This window comes from Neodiprion lecontei, chromosome 3 (assembly GCF_021901455.1).
Source record: "Neodiprion lecontei isolate iyNeoLeco1 chromosome 3, iyNeoLeco1.1, whole genome shotgun sequence".
Taxonomy (NCBI): domain Eukaryota; kingdom Metazoa; phylum Arthropoda; class Insecta; order Hymenoptera; family Diprionidae; genus Neodiprion; species Neodiprion lecontei.
In genome coordinates this window covers 17,183,792-17,197,603 of record NC_060262.1, presented here as the reverse complement: position 1 = coordinate 17,197,603, position 13,812 = coordinate 17,183,792, and the positions used below count along the sequence as shown (strand labels likewise).

At 33.8% G+C, this 13,812-nt stretch overlaps 2 protein-coding genes across 5 annotated transcripts; one reads left to right on the top strand and one right to left on the bottom strand.

Annotated features, from left to right (window-relative positions):
- The first annotated feature begins 1,014 nt into the window (after window positions 1-1,014).
- LOC107226455 (FACT complex subunit spt16) lies at window positions 1,015-9,473 on the top strand. 4 transcript variants are annotated; one of them, XM_046735103.1, is made up of 20 exons: window positions 1,015-1,435; window positions 1,518-1,622; window positions 2,288-2,452; window positions 2,881-3,033; window positions 3,119-3,265; window positions 3,368-3,634; window positions 3,716-4,051; window positions 4,154-4,523; window positions 4,613-4,811; window positions 5,121-5,502; window positions 5,632-5,814; window positions 6,696-6,827; window positions 6,964-7,133; window positions 7,237-7,417; window positions 7,513-7,591; window positions 7,863-8,028; window positions 8,197-8,283; window positions 8,383-8,448; window positions 8,514-8,633; window positions 8,757-9,473. In XM_046735103.1, exons 1-20 carry the CDS (start codon window positions 1,367-1,369, stop codon window positions 8,761-8,763), a joined length of 3,384 nt encoding a protein of 1,127 aa, XP_046591059.1. In that variant the 5' UTR covers window positions 1,015-1,366; the 3' UTR covers window positions 8,764-9,473. The 4 variants fall into 4 exon arrangements, with proteins under 4 accessions (XP_046591059.1, XP_015522758.1, XP_015522760.1 ...); XM_015667272.2 differs by having other exon boundaries at window positions 1,016-1,435; window positions 8,517-8,633; XM_015667274.2 differs by lacking the exon at window positions 8,383-8,448 and having other exon boundaries at window positions 1,016-1,435; window positions 8,517-8,633.
- Window positions 9,474-11,200: 1,727 nt separating this feature from the next.
- LOC107226454 lies at window positions 11,201-12,853 on the bottom strand. The gene is made up of 2 exons (XM_015667270.2): window positions 12,744-12,853; window positions 11,201-11,657 (listed from the first exon to the last, which is right to left on the bottom strand). The coding sequence occupies exon 2, from the start codon at window positions 11,655-11,657 to the stop codon at window positions 11,361-11,363; it is 297 nt and encodes a 98-aa protein (XP_015522756.1). The 5' UTR covers window positions 12,744-12,853; the 3' UTR covers window positions 11,201-11,360.
- Window positions 12,854-13,812: the final 959 nt, after the last annotated feature.

The following is a 13,812-nucleotide window of genomic DNA, read 5'->3' as shown; positions in this document are numbered from 1 at the left end:
ACTATTCTAAAACGCATTTTTAAATCAGCTTTCGTGTTCTTATGTGAAAGCGTGTATTTATTTACAGTTATTAAACTCGAATTTTCAAAAAAAATTCAATAAAATATGAAAATTTCAATACAAGAAATTTGTGAGTTTGCAAATACTCAGCCTAGTCATAAAAATTTTATTGGTGGTAAAGATATACTTGATGCGGGACATCTAATGAAATGTGGCCTACAGCAATCAGATACTAGTTGTGATAATGAGTATAAAATAATTGCATTCTGTCTCCAAACTTCTCGTTTAAAAGATCCACCGCATGAAGTTGTGGGTGCAATATCGCAACATTGGCTGCAATGGAAAATAAAATTTAATGTTTATTGTTTTTTATTTTTTCTGACAAATATTACACTACAAAAAATATCATTTCATATTGATGATAAACAAGTAATTATGAAATGAAATTCTATAGGTAATTACTTACATGTTGGTATGAAATCATTTTTGGCGAAATGTAATGAAAACACTTTTTTTGACTGTGTAACCTCATTCCCAATTTTCAATGCTTTTATCCAAGCTAATCGACGATCAATTACTTCATCTTCACCAAATTTATTTTTGATTACTACAAAACTAGAATTTGCCGAAGGAAAAGTGTAAAATCGAACTGTATTGTTCTTACTAGACTTGCTATTACACCCATACACGCAGCAGAAAGTTTTATTTTTATTTTCTCGTGGTGGAAACTCCATGATTAAATTTTTTGATCAAATATTGAAATTTAAGATGTTTTTAAGTAATAACTAAGCTTATAGATAATAATTGATTACTTAATATTTAAAAAAAAGTTTAACACTTTTAAACTACATTTCTCACATATTATATTTGATATCAGCAGTTTAAGCTTGACCTGCATAGAGTAGTTTATATTTGATCCGTCAGGTAGCGTATCTGAGTGGATGATTTCCCAATAATGGACCGAATTTCTCCCCAGTAAGACCACTGAACAGTGCTCGCAGTGTATATCGGAACATACCCGTGGTTGTTCCGGTCGGATATTACAGGGCTGTGAAAAACGCCTGTAAAAGCCACCATAACCACATTTCCGGAAATTCGGAAGGGATACAAGCTGCCCCTTCTTTCATATACAAACTCTCAGGCTTTGGTTGTAATCCCGCCATGTCCGCATCGGAAGTCGGAGTTTGAGCGTGCCGTCGGAATTTTGGAATCTTGGTAACACAAGTATGCGTGATGAGTTGAAGTTGAACGGTGTACCGTGAATGTTTCAACAAGTCTTATCATTCTCGCCTTAATTCAGAAGGAGTACGTCATCCTTCACATAATAATTTATTGTGTACAAAGATCAACCTAAAAACTTTGTACCATGGCAAACGTATCTCTTGATAAAGACACATTTTTCCGGCGAATAAAACGCTTATACGCAGCGTGGAAAGTGAGTATAACGATGTTAGTCTCGTTTTGAAAACTTTTACTTAATACATTGGCCTTTATAAACATGTCTACTTCTTATACAGGATGGTGAATCCGGCACGGATGATAGTTTTGCGAAGATGGATAGTCTCGTGTCGGCGGTCGGAATTGACGAAGATATTGTATACAGCAAGTCTACAGCCCTCCAGGTATGATACTGATCATATAACTAAATTTATCAATTATCCATTCTATATTTCTAGATGTATAACTATCATAAATTGTTTTACAGAGTGTACAAAAAATTAATGTAAACAAACGATTGAATCCAAGTTGTAAACATTGTATTATTCTTGCTTAATTAATAAATTTGGCGAAACCTAGAGTTCATGGCATTTGGAAGCACAGTATAGTCAATTTAAGGTTCAATTTTGGCCAGACCTATTTTTAACGTTATTGATAGTTTGAATTCGTCATTAATCGTAACCATTATTTAACGATCTTATGATATTTGTATCATTTCACGAAAGGTGTCTCTGGTTTGCTGGTCTGTTATTGACTGCAATTTTCATAATCTTGTCATCCGGCTACGTATACTGATAAAAAGAATTTTATCAAGTCAAAGTTTATAATGTCAATGTAAAACTATGTTGAGAAAAATCTCTATTTTGCAAACTCAACTCCTTCGAAGTAATTCTAAAGTTCCAAAACATGGTTCTTTATTCTTCAATGTTTTGTTGCATCAACAATGCAAACTACAATCTTGTAGAATTTTGATGTCTTCGATCTTTCACATCTTGAAACATCAATCTTTTCAATAGTTCTTCATGCCGCATATCTATAAAATATTTAAAGATGCATGGAACTTTTTCAGACTTGGCTACTTAGTTACGAGCTCACCGATACTATTATGATATTAGCTGAAGACTCGATCAATTTTCTTGCCAGCAAGAAGAAGATTGAATTTTTACGTAGTGTAGAAAATCAGAAAACTGAAGACACTGGAGTCCCTCCAGTAAAATTGTTTGTTCGTGATAGGGTGAGTAATTTAACTGTAGCATTTATTTGGAATTGAAGTATACTTAGCTCGTTAGATTCTGACCATCTAGACTAAGCATTATTTATTTAAGATATGGTCATAATCTAATACCATAAGCAAAATAAATTCTATCTCACAATGAAACTCACTATTGATAAATAATGTTACTCGAGAATATCCTGGTTACACTTAAATAAGATATCGAACAATATTACACTATGAAGATCAAAAGACATAGCAGTAGTGCAAAGTAGAAAGCATGTAAAGAGACTTCATTTTTCATGTTTTATCGCATTTTTAATTGTTAGCAGTAAGCCTTGAGGTCTGGTTGGTATATTTTAGTGCGTTATTATTGATCATTTTATTTCAAATGCATTTTAAAATTGAAATAAATTTCTTAATCTGAAATTACATTATTTGTTATATAGACGGACGAGGATAAAGCTAATTTTGCCAAGCTAATCGAGGTAATAAAGAACAGCAAAAAGGGCAAAACTCTGGGAGTTTTTTCAAAGGAACATTACCCGGGTCCATTTATGGATTCGTGGAGGGCTGCTTTGAAAGCAAAATCCTTTGAAACAGTATGCTAATTTAATTGTATTCATTTAACCTAAATGCTTGAATTTTTTCTGTAATTTTATTTGTCAACTTTTTTTCTATTTTTAGGTTGACATCAGTGCCGCAGCAGCCTATGTAATGTGCCCAAAAGAAGACATGGAAATATTAGCTATAAAAAAAGCTTGTCTAGTATCGGTAGACGTTTTTACAAAATACCTGAAAGACCAAATTATGGAAATAATTGATTCTGATAAGGTACTGGAGTTTTTTTTTTCGAAAGTACACCTGAATCTAAATGACAAATCCTTCGACGTGATGAAACATTATTATGTTTATTCATAAGCTTGTGTTTTACAGAAAGTCAAACATTCCAAACTGGCTGAAGGAGTAGATGCAGCTATAACAAACAAAAAATATGTTACTGGAGTCGATTTGACGCAAGTTGATATGTGTTACCCTGCAATTATTCAAAGCGGAGGCAACTACTCTTTAAAGTTCAGTGTTGTCAGCGATAAAAATACACTTCACTTTGGTGTTATCGTCTGTTCCTTAGGAGTTCGCTACAAGTCTTACTGTTCCAACATAGTTCGAACACTTCTGGTGAACCCAACGAAAAGTATCGAGGTATAGAGTAAACTTCAGCGAATTTTCTGTATCAAATATGTTGTACTACTATTTGTTATCGAAGCCGTCATTTTTTCTCAGGACAATTATAACTTTCTTCTTCAATTGGAAGAGGAAATATTGAAAAAATTGATAGCTGGTGCAAAAATCAGCGAGGTATATGAGACTGGCCATCAATACGTCAAGTCAGAGAGACCTGAGTTATTGGACCATCTGACAAAAAACTTTGGATTTGCTATGGGCATTGAATTTAGGGAGAGCTCTTTGCTACTGGCTCCTAAAACGAATTCATTGGCTAAGAAGGGAATGGTTTTTAATATTAATATCGGTCTTTCCAACCTTGCAAACCCTGATGCAACTGAAAAAGAAGGAAAAATTTACGCCCTGTTTTTAGGAGATACAGTCGTGGTTAACGAGGTGGGGTCCTCATATTCAAAAAGTTATAAACTTTAAATACGAATTCTCAGAAGTACATTTACCAACTTATTATATTGAATGATAATTTGTATAATATTTCAGGGCCAACCAGCTACTGTCTTGACTCCATCTAAAAAAAAGGTAAAGAATATTGGAATATATTTGAAGGACGATGAAGAGGAGGAAGAAGAGGAAAGTGGCAAAGAAAATACACCAAAACCAGAAATTTTGGGACGAGGTAAGCGCACAGCCGTTATAGAATCAAAGCTGCGTACAGAACATAGTTCAGAAGAGAAGCGGAAACAGCATCAAAAGGAACTAGCGCAGCAACTCAACGAAATTGCAAAAGCTCGCTTGGCCCAACAATCTGGAGGAAAAGAAGAAGAGAAAGTGAGAAAATCTACCGTGTCTTATAAGAGTCTCAGTCACATGCCGCGCGAAACGGAAGTGAAAGAACTAAAGCTCTATGTTGGTAAGGATAATATGCCTACATTTGCTATTTCAGATGATCAAACGCCTGAAAATAGTATCAACAATACGCAATATTTGTTTTACTTTCAGATAAAAAATACGAAACCGTTATCCTGCCAATATTCAGTATACCAGTACCATTTCACATTTCAACTATAAAGAATATATCTCAGTCCGTTGAAGGAGACTATACCTACCTCAGAATAAACTTCTTTCATCCCGGAGCAACGATGGGCCGAAATGAAGGTGGTACCTATCCACAACCGGATGCTACGTTTGTCAAAGAAGTGTCAGTATATGATTATACCTTGAAAATGTTAAATATTGACAGAATTTTTAGTACAAATGATTATACTAAGATTACATTAAGTGTTGGATTATTTTTAATACCCAAATCAAGTACCGTATTGTTCCGATTATAAACTGAGGTTTTTTGTCATTTATAATACTCGCCAAAATCGCCCCCATCTTATACGTGGGTAACTAAGAAAAACTCCCTGAAATACTGTTCCAGAATTAGGAGTCAGCTTATACTCGGAAAACAAGGGATTGACTGTAATATTGAAGTGTCTTTTATTTTCTTTTAAACAATTTTCAGAACATATCGAAGTACAAATGTCAAAGAGCCTGGCGAAATATCTGCGCCATCATCGAATTTGAATACTGCGTTCAGACTAATAAAAGAAGTACAGAAAAAGTTCAAGAATAGAGAAGCAGAAGAAAGAGAAAAGGAAGATCTAGTAAAACAAGATACACTTGTTCTTTCTCAAAACAAAGGAAATCCAAAGTTAAAAGATCTGTATATTCGACCAAATATTGTTAGCAAAAGGATGACGGGAGGTCTAGAAGCTCATACAAATGGCTTCCGTTACACTTCAGTTAGAGGAGACAAAGTAGACATTCTGTATAATAATATTAAAAATGCATTTTTCCAACCATGTGACGGAGAAATGATCATTCTTCTACACTTCCATCTCAAAGTGAGTATTTGAAAATCGCAGTTTGACAATTATAAATCGCAAATTTTCCTGTAAGTGTAAATTTCACTGTAATCTTTTTTACAAACCTAATCATCTCCTGATGTTATATTTATTTTTGATGGATTTCAGCACGCTATCATGTTTGGCAAGAAAAAACATGTCGATGTTCAATTCTACACAGAAGTGGGAGAAATTACAACAGATCTGGGGAAACATCAACACATGCATGACCGTGATGATCTAGCTGCTGAGCAGTCAGAACGCGAACTTCGTCACAAATTGAAAACTGCTTTCAAGAGTTTTTGCGAAAAAGTACGACATGGATGGTACATTTGAATACGTACCGTAAGGATTGGGTGAACCTGACCCATCACGCTGGTGATGAAGCCAACCTGTAGCATTTTACGTAAAGCCCTGAGTACCCTTGGTTGGCTGAAAAGGTCTGTTTCATCAAATCCTCATGGTATATCTTCTATGCTTTTGTATTTTACTCATTTCATCAGGGTCAATGTACAACATTCGGAGCAATCATAAAAACTAAGAATTTTAATAATCGGGCAGAAGTTGAAAGAATGAAGAAGATTTTTTTTAACTGATGAAAGAAAGTCTAGAAAATTCGTAATGTATGATTAACTTTCGTTTGAAGCGAAGTACACGAAGGATTTGAATCTCTTACGTTCTACCTATATCAAAAATTGAGAGTAGGAAACAGAATGACCAAAGACTCCGTGAATAACATTTATGTCTCACTGTGCACCAGAAACTTGAAGTTAATTTTGTCATAGTATTTTATAATGTTTAGCAGACCGTTAATTTCGTACAAACTTTTGTTAACGATGAGCAGAATGATGTGTATAACACTCTGACCTTGAATCATCTAAATGATCGTGCACATAATAATTAATGTTATTAGTAGAGGATTAAACATACATCTTATCGAGGTATCAAAAATTTTATTGCTTGCGAAATTATTCCGCCAAATATTTTTCGAATATATCTTGGAAACTTGGAGAATCTTGAACATTGAGCTAGGTTGACTAATCAAATTTGAAAACGGCCCAGAATAAGAAATTAATTTTTCTCGCTACCTTGAGCCCTGTAATTTGAAATGGATTGTAAGTTATTTCAAGCTGTTATAACTCTGCTACCGCAACCCAAATATTGAATCTCCTTTACTAATACTTGCCCTCTAGGTAGAAGGAATGACCAAGCAAGAGATAGAATTTGATACACCATTCAGGGAGCTGGGTTTCCCAGGTGCACCTTTCCGCAGCACCGTACTACTGCAACCTACAAGCGGTTGTCTTGTTAACCTTACAGAATGGGTAAAATATCAATATTACCAATACACAGTAGATAATTCATAATAATTACTCTGCTAAAATATATTGCTCAATTACTTGGTTTAGTATAGCTGTGTTTACTTCTGAAAATAGTATAACTAAAAGTGTATTATTCCAGCCCCCATTTGTGATCACACTTGAAGATGTGGAGCTCGTTCACTTTGAACGAGTTCAATTTCATTTGAAGAACTTCGACATGATATTTGTATTTAAGGATTACCATCGAAAAGTATCTATGGTCAATGCAGTCCCAATGAACATGATCGATCATGTTAAAGAGTGGCTAAAGTAAGTTGGACACTTGAACTTCTATGGTTATATAAATGTCTAAATGCTTAAAATGTCATAAAACGAGATGAATATTATTTTAAAAAAATTTTCTTCTTTCCAGCTCTTGTGATATCAGATACTCCGAAGGTGTACAATCCTTGAATTGGACAAAAATTATGAAAACAATCACGGATGATCCTGAGGGATTTTTCGATAGCGGTGGTTGGACTTTCCTTGACCCAGAGTCCGATGATGATAATGAAGATGTAGATGAAGAAGAAGAGGAAGATGATGCCTATGAGGTAAATTATAATGAATAGAGAGAAGATTAATGATAATTGTAAATTCGAAATGTGAATTACATCTTCTCCATTATCATATTTATTCCCGTTTTCAGCCAACAGACATCGAAAGTGAGGACGAATCTGATGATGACTCAGAATATTCGGAGGCTTCCGAAGATTCTGATAGTGAAGGTAATCAATAACATTCCTGATTTAAATTGTTCATTCATACTTCAACTCAAACTTACAATTATTAGTCGGTTCAAAGTCCTAGTTTAATATTTTTCTACTTTATGAGATATAAGAATGCAATCTTTAATTACGTATAACATACGAGTATATTATTCCATCGCTTTATTGATAACATTTAACATGAAAGGAATAGGGATAATGTCGCAAGTATATAAATAAAAACCATATAACCCGTGATAATGATTTTCGATTACTCTGATTTTCACAACAGAGGAATTAGGAACCTCTGAAGAATCTGGGAAGGATTGGTCTGATCTCGAACGAGAGGCTGCAGAAGAAGATAAAGAAAGAGGAGACGTTCGATTTCAGGATGATTACAATAATGTTGGTAAACAAAAATCTGGGAAAGGGTCATCATCATCTCCTTCCAAGAATAGGTGTGTATAACTTTTCAAAAGTAGTGCTAAAGTTATGATAGTGATGAACAGAAAAATTGTACTTTTGTAGATGTGGTAAATCCATGTAAATAATATCGACTTCAATACATAATTCATTCCAATGAAAACAGTAAAATAGATACTTATCCTATTTTATTTATTCACAAGGCATAGTTCAAAGCATAAGAGTTCATCCAGTTCAAAGAGCAGAAACTCATCGAGCGGTAGAGACAGAAAATCCTCAGAAAAACACAGGTATTACGCAAACAACACTAAATAAAACCAAATCTTAATTTTTAATTTTTTATATTTGTGCTGCATTGCTACTAAAATGGAATTTATCATTTGATAAAGATCGGATCGGTCTCGGAGTGGAGGGTCACACAAGAAAGTGTCTCCTTCCAAATCATCCAGACACAGGTGATTCACATTTTCTCAACATTATTTTTCAAAAAAACTAAACTCTGTTCAATGTTTATTTCAAGTAGCCCCAAGAAGAGTGACAGACACGACAAACACAAATCTTCACATTCATCATCCAGTAGCAGAAAACGCTCCCGTGATCAGAGCTCTGAGAGAAATGGAAAAAGTTCCAAGAGGTCTAGGTACGTAAAACGACTAATGGGTATATGTTATTGTTTGATCACTTTATTTAGTGTTATTTTATTTATACATCATTTTCGGAGTATGATATAATCGTTAAACTGATGTGTATGTTTATGTTACAGGAAATAAATCTTAAGCCGGGACTAATACAGTCTTAAACAGTGCATCACATAAACCTAAATGCGTGGTGAACATAAGCAGAACTTGATAATTTTTTTTTACTTTGTATATCCGTTGTATTGCTACTTTTAAGTATTACATTTTTTTTTTGCATACATTTCTTAGTATGCACATTTAATGATGTGTAATCACATAACGTCATTTTTCTTACTCGGTGTACAATGAGGCTTAAGAATCACTTACAAATATCTTCAACCGAGAAAAAAATGATAATGGTAAAGAAAAATTTTTAAAAACCATAGTCTATCGCTACCCTAAACGACACTGAATAATGATAATAATATAATAATTAAAAGAAATGTTATGGACTGAAAATCACAGCGAAAAACAACAATTATATGTTGGAATGAACAACAGCTTGTGATGCTTCATTCGAGAGGTCTGCAACTACTACAAGACTTACGATATTACAACTACATACACGTATGATTCGGAGGTCAAGTTCAATATTTATTTTCCCATCGAAGTTGTGCATAATTCCCATAAAAGATAGTGCAGAATAAAGTATCAAAATTCTTTTCGTTCTGTTGATATAATTTTGCCCTAGCAACTTAAGTTTATTGAATCTAAATAGCATTCTTCATTTTATTCCACGATCAAATATGTTTTATGATTTCCTCTTTAAGCTGAATAAATAATGATACAAATTCGAGCATAAACTGAAAATTTAAATGATATGGTAGGATTTTTTGTAAAATAATTTACAATAATTCTTATTTACTTACCGTTCACCAAATAACTACAGTTTGGAATTAAATATAATTTTAACGTGAAAACAGTTATTGCTATAATTATTAAAATACCGTAATTGAGCGCAAACTTTGTTATCTGAATTCAACTCACGTTCAACTTCATACATCAATATCCTTCTTGATTGCTCTATAAGTTATACTGCTAATTATAGAATTACAGGTAGATTTTTCGATTACACTAACAAATTAATTTGACGAAAATTGAAATTGTCAGATATTTTTATCCAATGGATAGTTAGCTATTCGAAAATTTATTTTTTAATACTTGCAATCAAAACAAAATTGAACTAATTTTCTGGGAACAGTCGAGAGATTCGATTCGTACATTCTACTCAATTTTTCAGATGTAAAAACGGTTTAATGTGCAAAAATTTATGATACAATTCTGAATTTCTGGTTGAATCAGATCGGTAATGTAGTTGGGTACAGATATTATGTACTGTCTTTAACAAAACTACAGATATTTCAATGCAACAAGAAGTTTTACAATTGAAGATATTAATCATATGCAATTGTACACGAGAAAAAACTGCATATTAGGCAACTTTTCATAATTCTGTTCAAATATATTTTCCTCTAACACTATAGATTCAAGCTCTCATCATTTGTAACTTATTTATCATTACTGTACAAACATTATCTCATGATTTTTATATCCCAAAATATACGCAACTTTCCTATATTTACTATAGCGACCGTCAATTGTTTTTATTAAATAAATGAAATATTGTGAAACATACATCTTAGTAATTCTCACATTGTCCAGGTTATTGATCAACAAAATACAGGGATGTCTGTTTCCTCAGATTGGATTAATACTATGTATGTATAATGCTGGTACTCCATACCGAATTTGAAAATCATAAATGTGCAAGCCCATCTTTTTTTCAGGCACCCAGTAGTACCACCTGCAAGAACATTCGTATTTTTCTTTCTTTCGATTTAACTTATAGTTTTCAAATATTGCATCGTTGAAGATCGATTTTTCGTGCCAATAGAAATTTAACAAAGAAAAATTAATTTTCTGATTTCGAAGTAGGTGAAAATAGCTGAAATTCTTCAATTTATGTAGATTCGTAGATATCAAATCTGTGTGAATTAAAATCTTGATCTCCGTCTTTCCGTGCAAAAGAACTTTGACTACAAATCATATCTAGTGCATTCAAGTTATTTTATTGATTATTTATCACTAATTAATATCGATAACACTGTAACGTGATATTCAAGCTTTTTATCCAAGTACATAATTTATACGCAGTTATATAACTTGTATTATTTGTCTTCAAAAAATAATTACCGACGCCGTGCATCAATATGACGCGAAAGATCGAAGTGTTGCTTAACTACACTTGCATGGCATGAAGTGAAAGTGTACCTTTTAAACTGTGCTGTAACTTTCTCGGGACAGAATTGCCAAGTTAGATATATTATTTGACAAAATATCTACGTATTTTTATGTATTTATTTCATAACGCCGTTGAAATTAATCTTTCATAGTGGAGTCAATTATCGCATGATTGATTTATCACAATATCAGTTTTTTTTTTGTTTCGTTGTGAGATTTTTCGTTTTTGTTTTTTGTTTTTTGTTTTCGCATAAATTTTGAAAAGTTTGGCGATACGATTGTCAATCGGTTAAAAATTTGTACATATTTATTTACGAAAATATAAAAGGTATACAACTCGTGATCGTACAGGGCATGACTTAATGAATAAATACGATAATTGAGTGCAGGTTGATATCAAGTCGACCATCTTATGTAGCTAGTCGAATAGGCTGCGTCTTGAATAATAATCAGTTGCGTCCAACTTGGTCAACTTGCGCTTGAAGATTATTTACGACCTCAGGAGGGAACTGTTCGCCAAGGATTTCGAAAAGGTTGATCTTCTGGTCGCCAGGGATCGATTCGTAAGCTGCCAACTCAATGCCTTCCTGGACTTTCTGGATGGTAGCATCTTTGGGGATTAGGAAAGTGTTTTGGGCCTGCTTTATTGCTTCGTTACTGAAGATTTGCCCCTCCTTCTGCGGAAATGCAGTTGCTATTGATAGAACGCCCAATGCCGCAACCAAAAAGAGCACGTACGTATTCATCTGAAACATAAGTAAAGGTCAATGGTGCAAGCAAAAGAAATAATTATTTCCGTGGCCCGCGAGTTTAAAAATGGGCCGAAAAACTGAAATGTAGAAGGGAAAAATGTCCTCATTCAACGGTCGTTTTTCCTTCGAGTTTTTCCAAAGCCATTTTTCCCCATTGTGCATTAGATGTAAGTTTGAATAGTATATTTAATCGTGAGATAAGTTGCACAGTAAGTAAAGTAGCGAAAGTGCGAACCGCAACAATCTGCATGCTATATAGGATACGTGATTACAGTGAATATCACGAAGTAAACCACAAAAGCTGCTGTTGTTCAAACTATTACCGATAATGTCGTAATGATGAACGTTGGAAAAATGAATGCATGTTCTGATTTAGCAATAACCGAGGTAAGATAATCGTGAGCGAATTGCCCAGTGAAGATACAATACTTTCACCGTGGTGAGACTATCACGTATTCAATATTCAACTTTCTCTATTTTAATGACAAAATATGAATTAGTATAATAGCTGCGATTCACATGTTAAAAATATCTCGACTTTCGATGTCGACAGTAAAGTATCATATTCATCAGCCAGAGCGTATTTAAATATTCCCTGCACGTAACGGACAACCGTGAAAATATGGAAATAACTCGGGAAATATACAGTTGTTGAACCATGGTTATTTTACCCCAAGATTCTAGTATAAATAAGAAGAAATATCTGGATAAAAGTGTACGTCACGTGACCATGTACTGGTCACTTTGTGTTCTGTAGCTACACAAGCACTTCCAAAGAATTGGCTATAATTGTGTAAAAGAATTCGATTGACTCGTTCTCGTATTAAGTCCGGATGACGTTTCTTTTACTGATGATGTAATTTATCAAATGGAAACTGTTTTTTCCCTAGATTTGAATAATGAAGAAATGAAATTAACATTCGCCCAATTTCTACGTAATCCTTCACTATAGCGTATTAGCTTGCATATTATAATCACACATAAATTGATACCACTTTTTAACATTGTTAGAAACACGTTCTACGTTGGTAACCGGATGTTGATGCATCTATCAGCATAATATTTGGCTAAGGTACTCACTTTACGTATTCGGACTTATGATCAGATGTACTGGAACGAAACTAAACGGAGCATACCTGGAGGTAGCTTTTATATCCAAGCCGAAACTCGGTTGAAGTCGGCTTAGTGGAGGGTACCGGTTCTCTTCTCCGGCTATCCGAGGTTCTTTGCTTATTGCGTTCACTTCGTCTGCACGTCCAAATGACGTCCTCTTACTTGCCTCAGGAATTTAGATATTGCGAAGACCTACCGTGTAGGTTTCGTGATACAGAGACGTTCAGATTTATTCTGAACTTGCTTCGCGCTTGATTTTAATCCGTCATTATGGCAGTTTAGTCACCAAGGCCTGCGAGATTTCACTCGATGGTAGATCTCTAAAATTCAAATATACAGCTTCGCACAGCAGCCGACTATTTTCGCTACTTTCCAATATCTTTAATGCGTTATGTGTATTACTTTAAATACATTAAAAAAACTATAAATTACAATCCATTGCTAAATCACACCTTTTGTTAAAACGTTACGTTTAATTGAGCTCTAGCCACATGTATGTTTTCAATGTTTCAATTAATATTATCCGTAGCTTTCATGTTTGCATGTTTGAAAAAATTATTTATCTACTTCGGTAATTATACAATTCAATTTTTAAAGTGCTATTGTGATGTTGGCTTCAGGATGAGTGACTTTTGAATACTTTCTTACTAAATTATTATATTACAATTTAATTCTGTCAGTCGTTATGCGTACAGCATATCACGCATGTTCAAGATACCAAAAAACATCAAGTCGAGTAACATGCGTTGAGTATGGCTTGATACTTTCATGAGCCATTATGCGACTCTCTGTAGAACAACGCAGAATTCCATAAAACTACACAAAAGAACGATCTTACGTCAACATTGTGCCACTTGTATATGCCCGTCCTGTTAAATTATATCAAATTGAAAACCAAAATGACCGACAGCAACAAAATATTGTTAAGTTGTCGAGAACTCAATAAATAATACTTCTTAGAAACGAGCGATACTTCAAAAGCCACGTCGAGTTATCCGAAACTGCAGATACTTTCTTTTGACCATCCCATGACAAA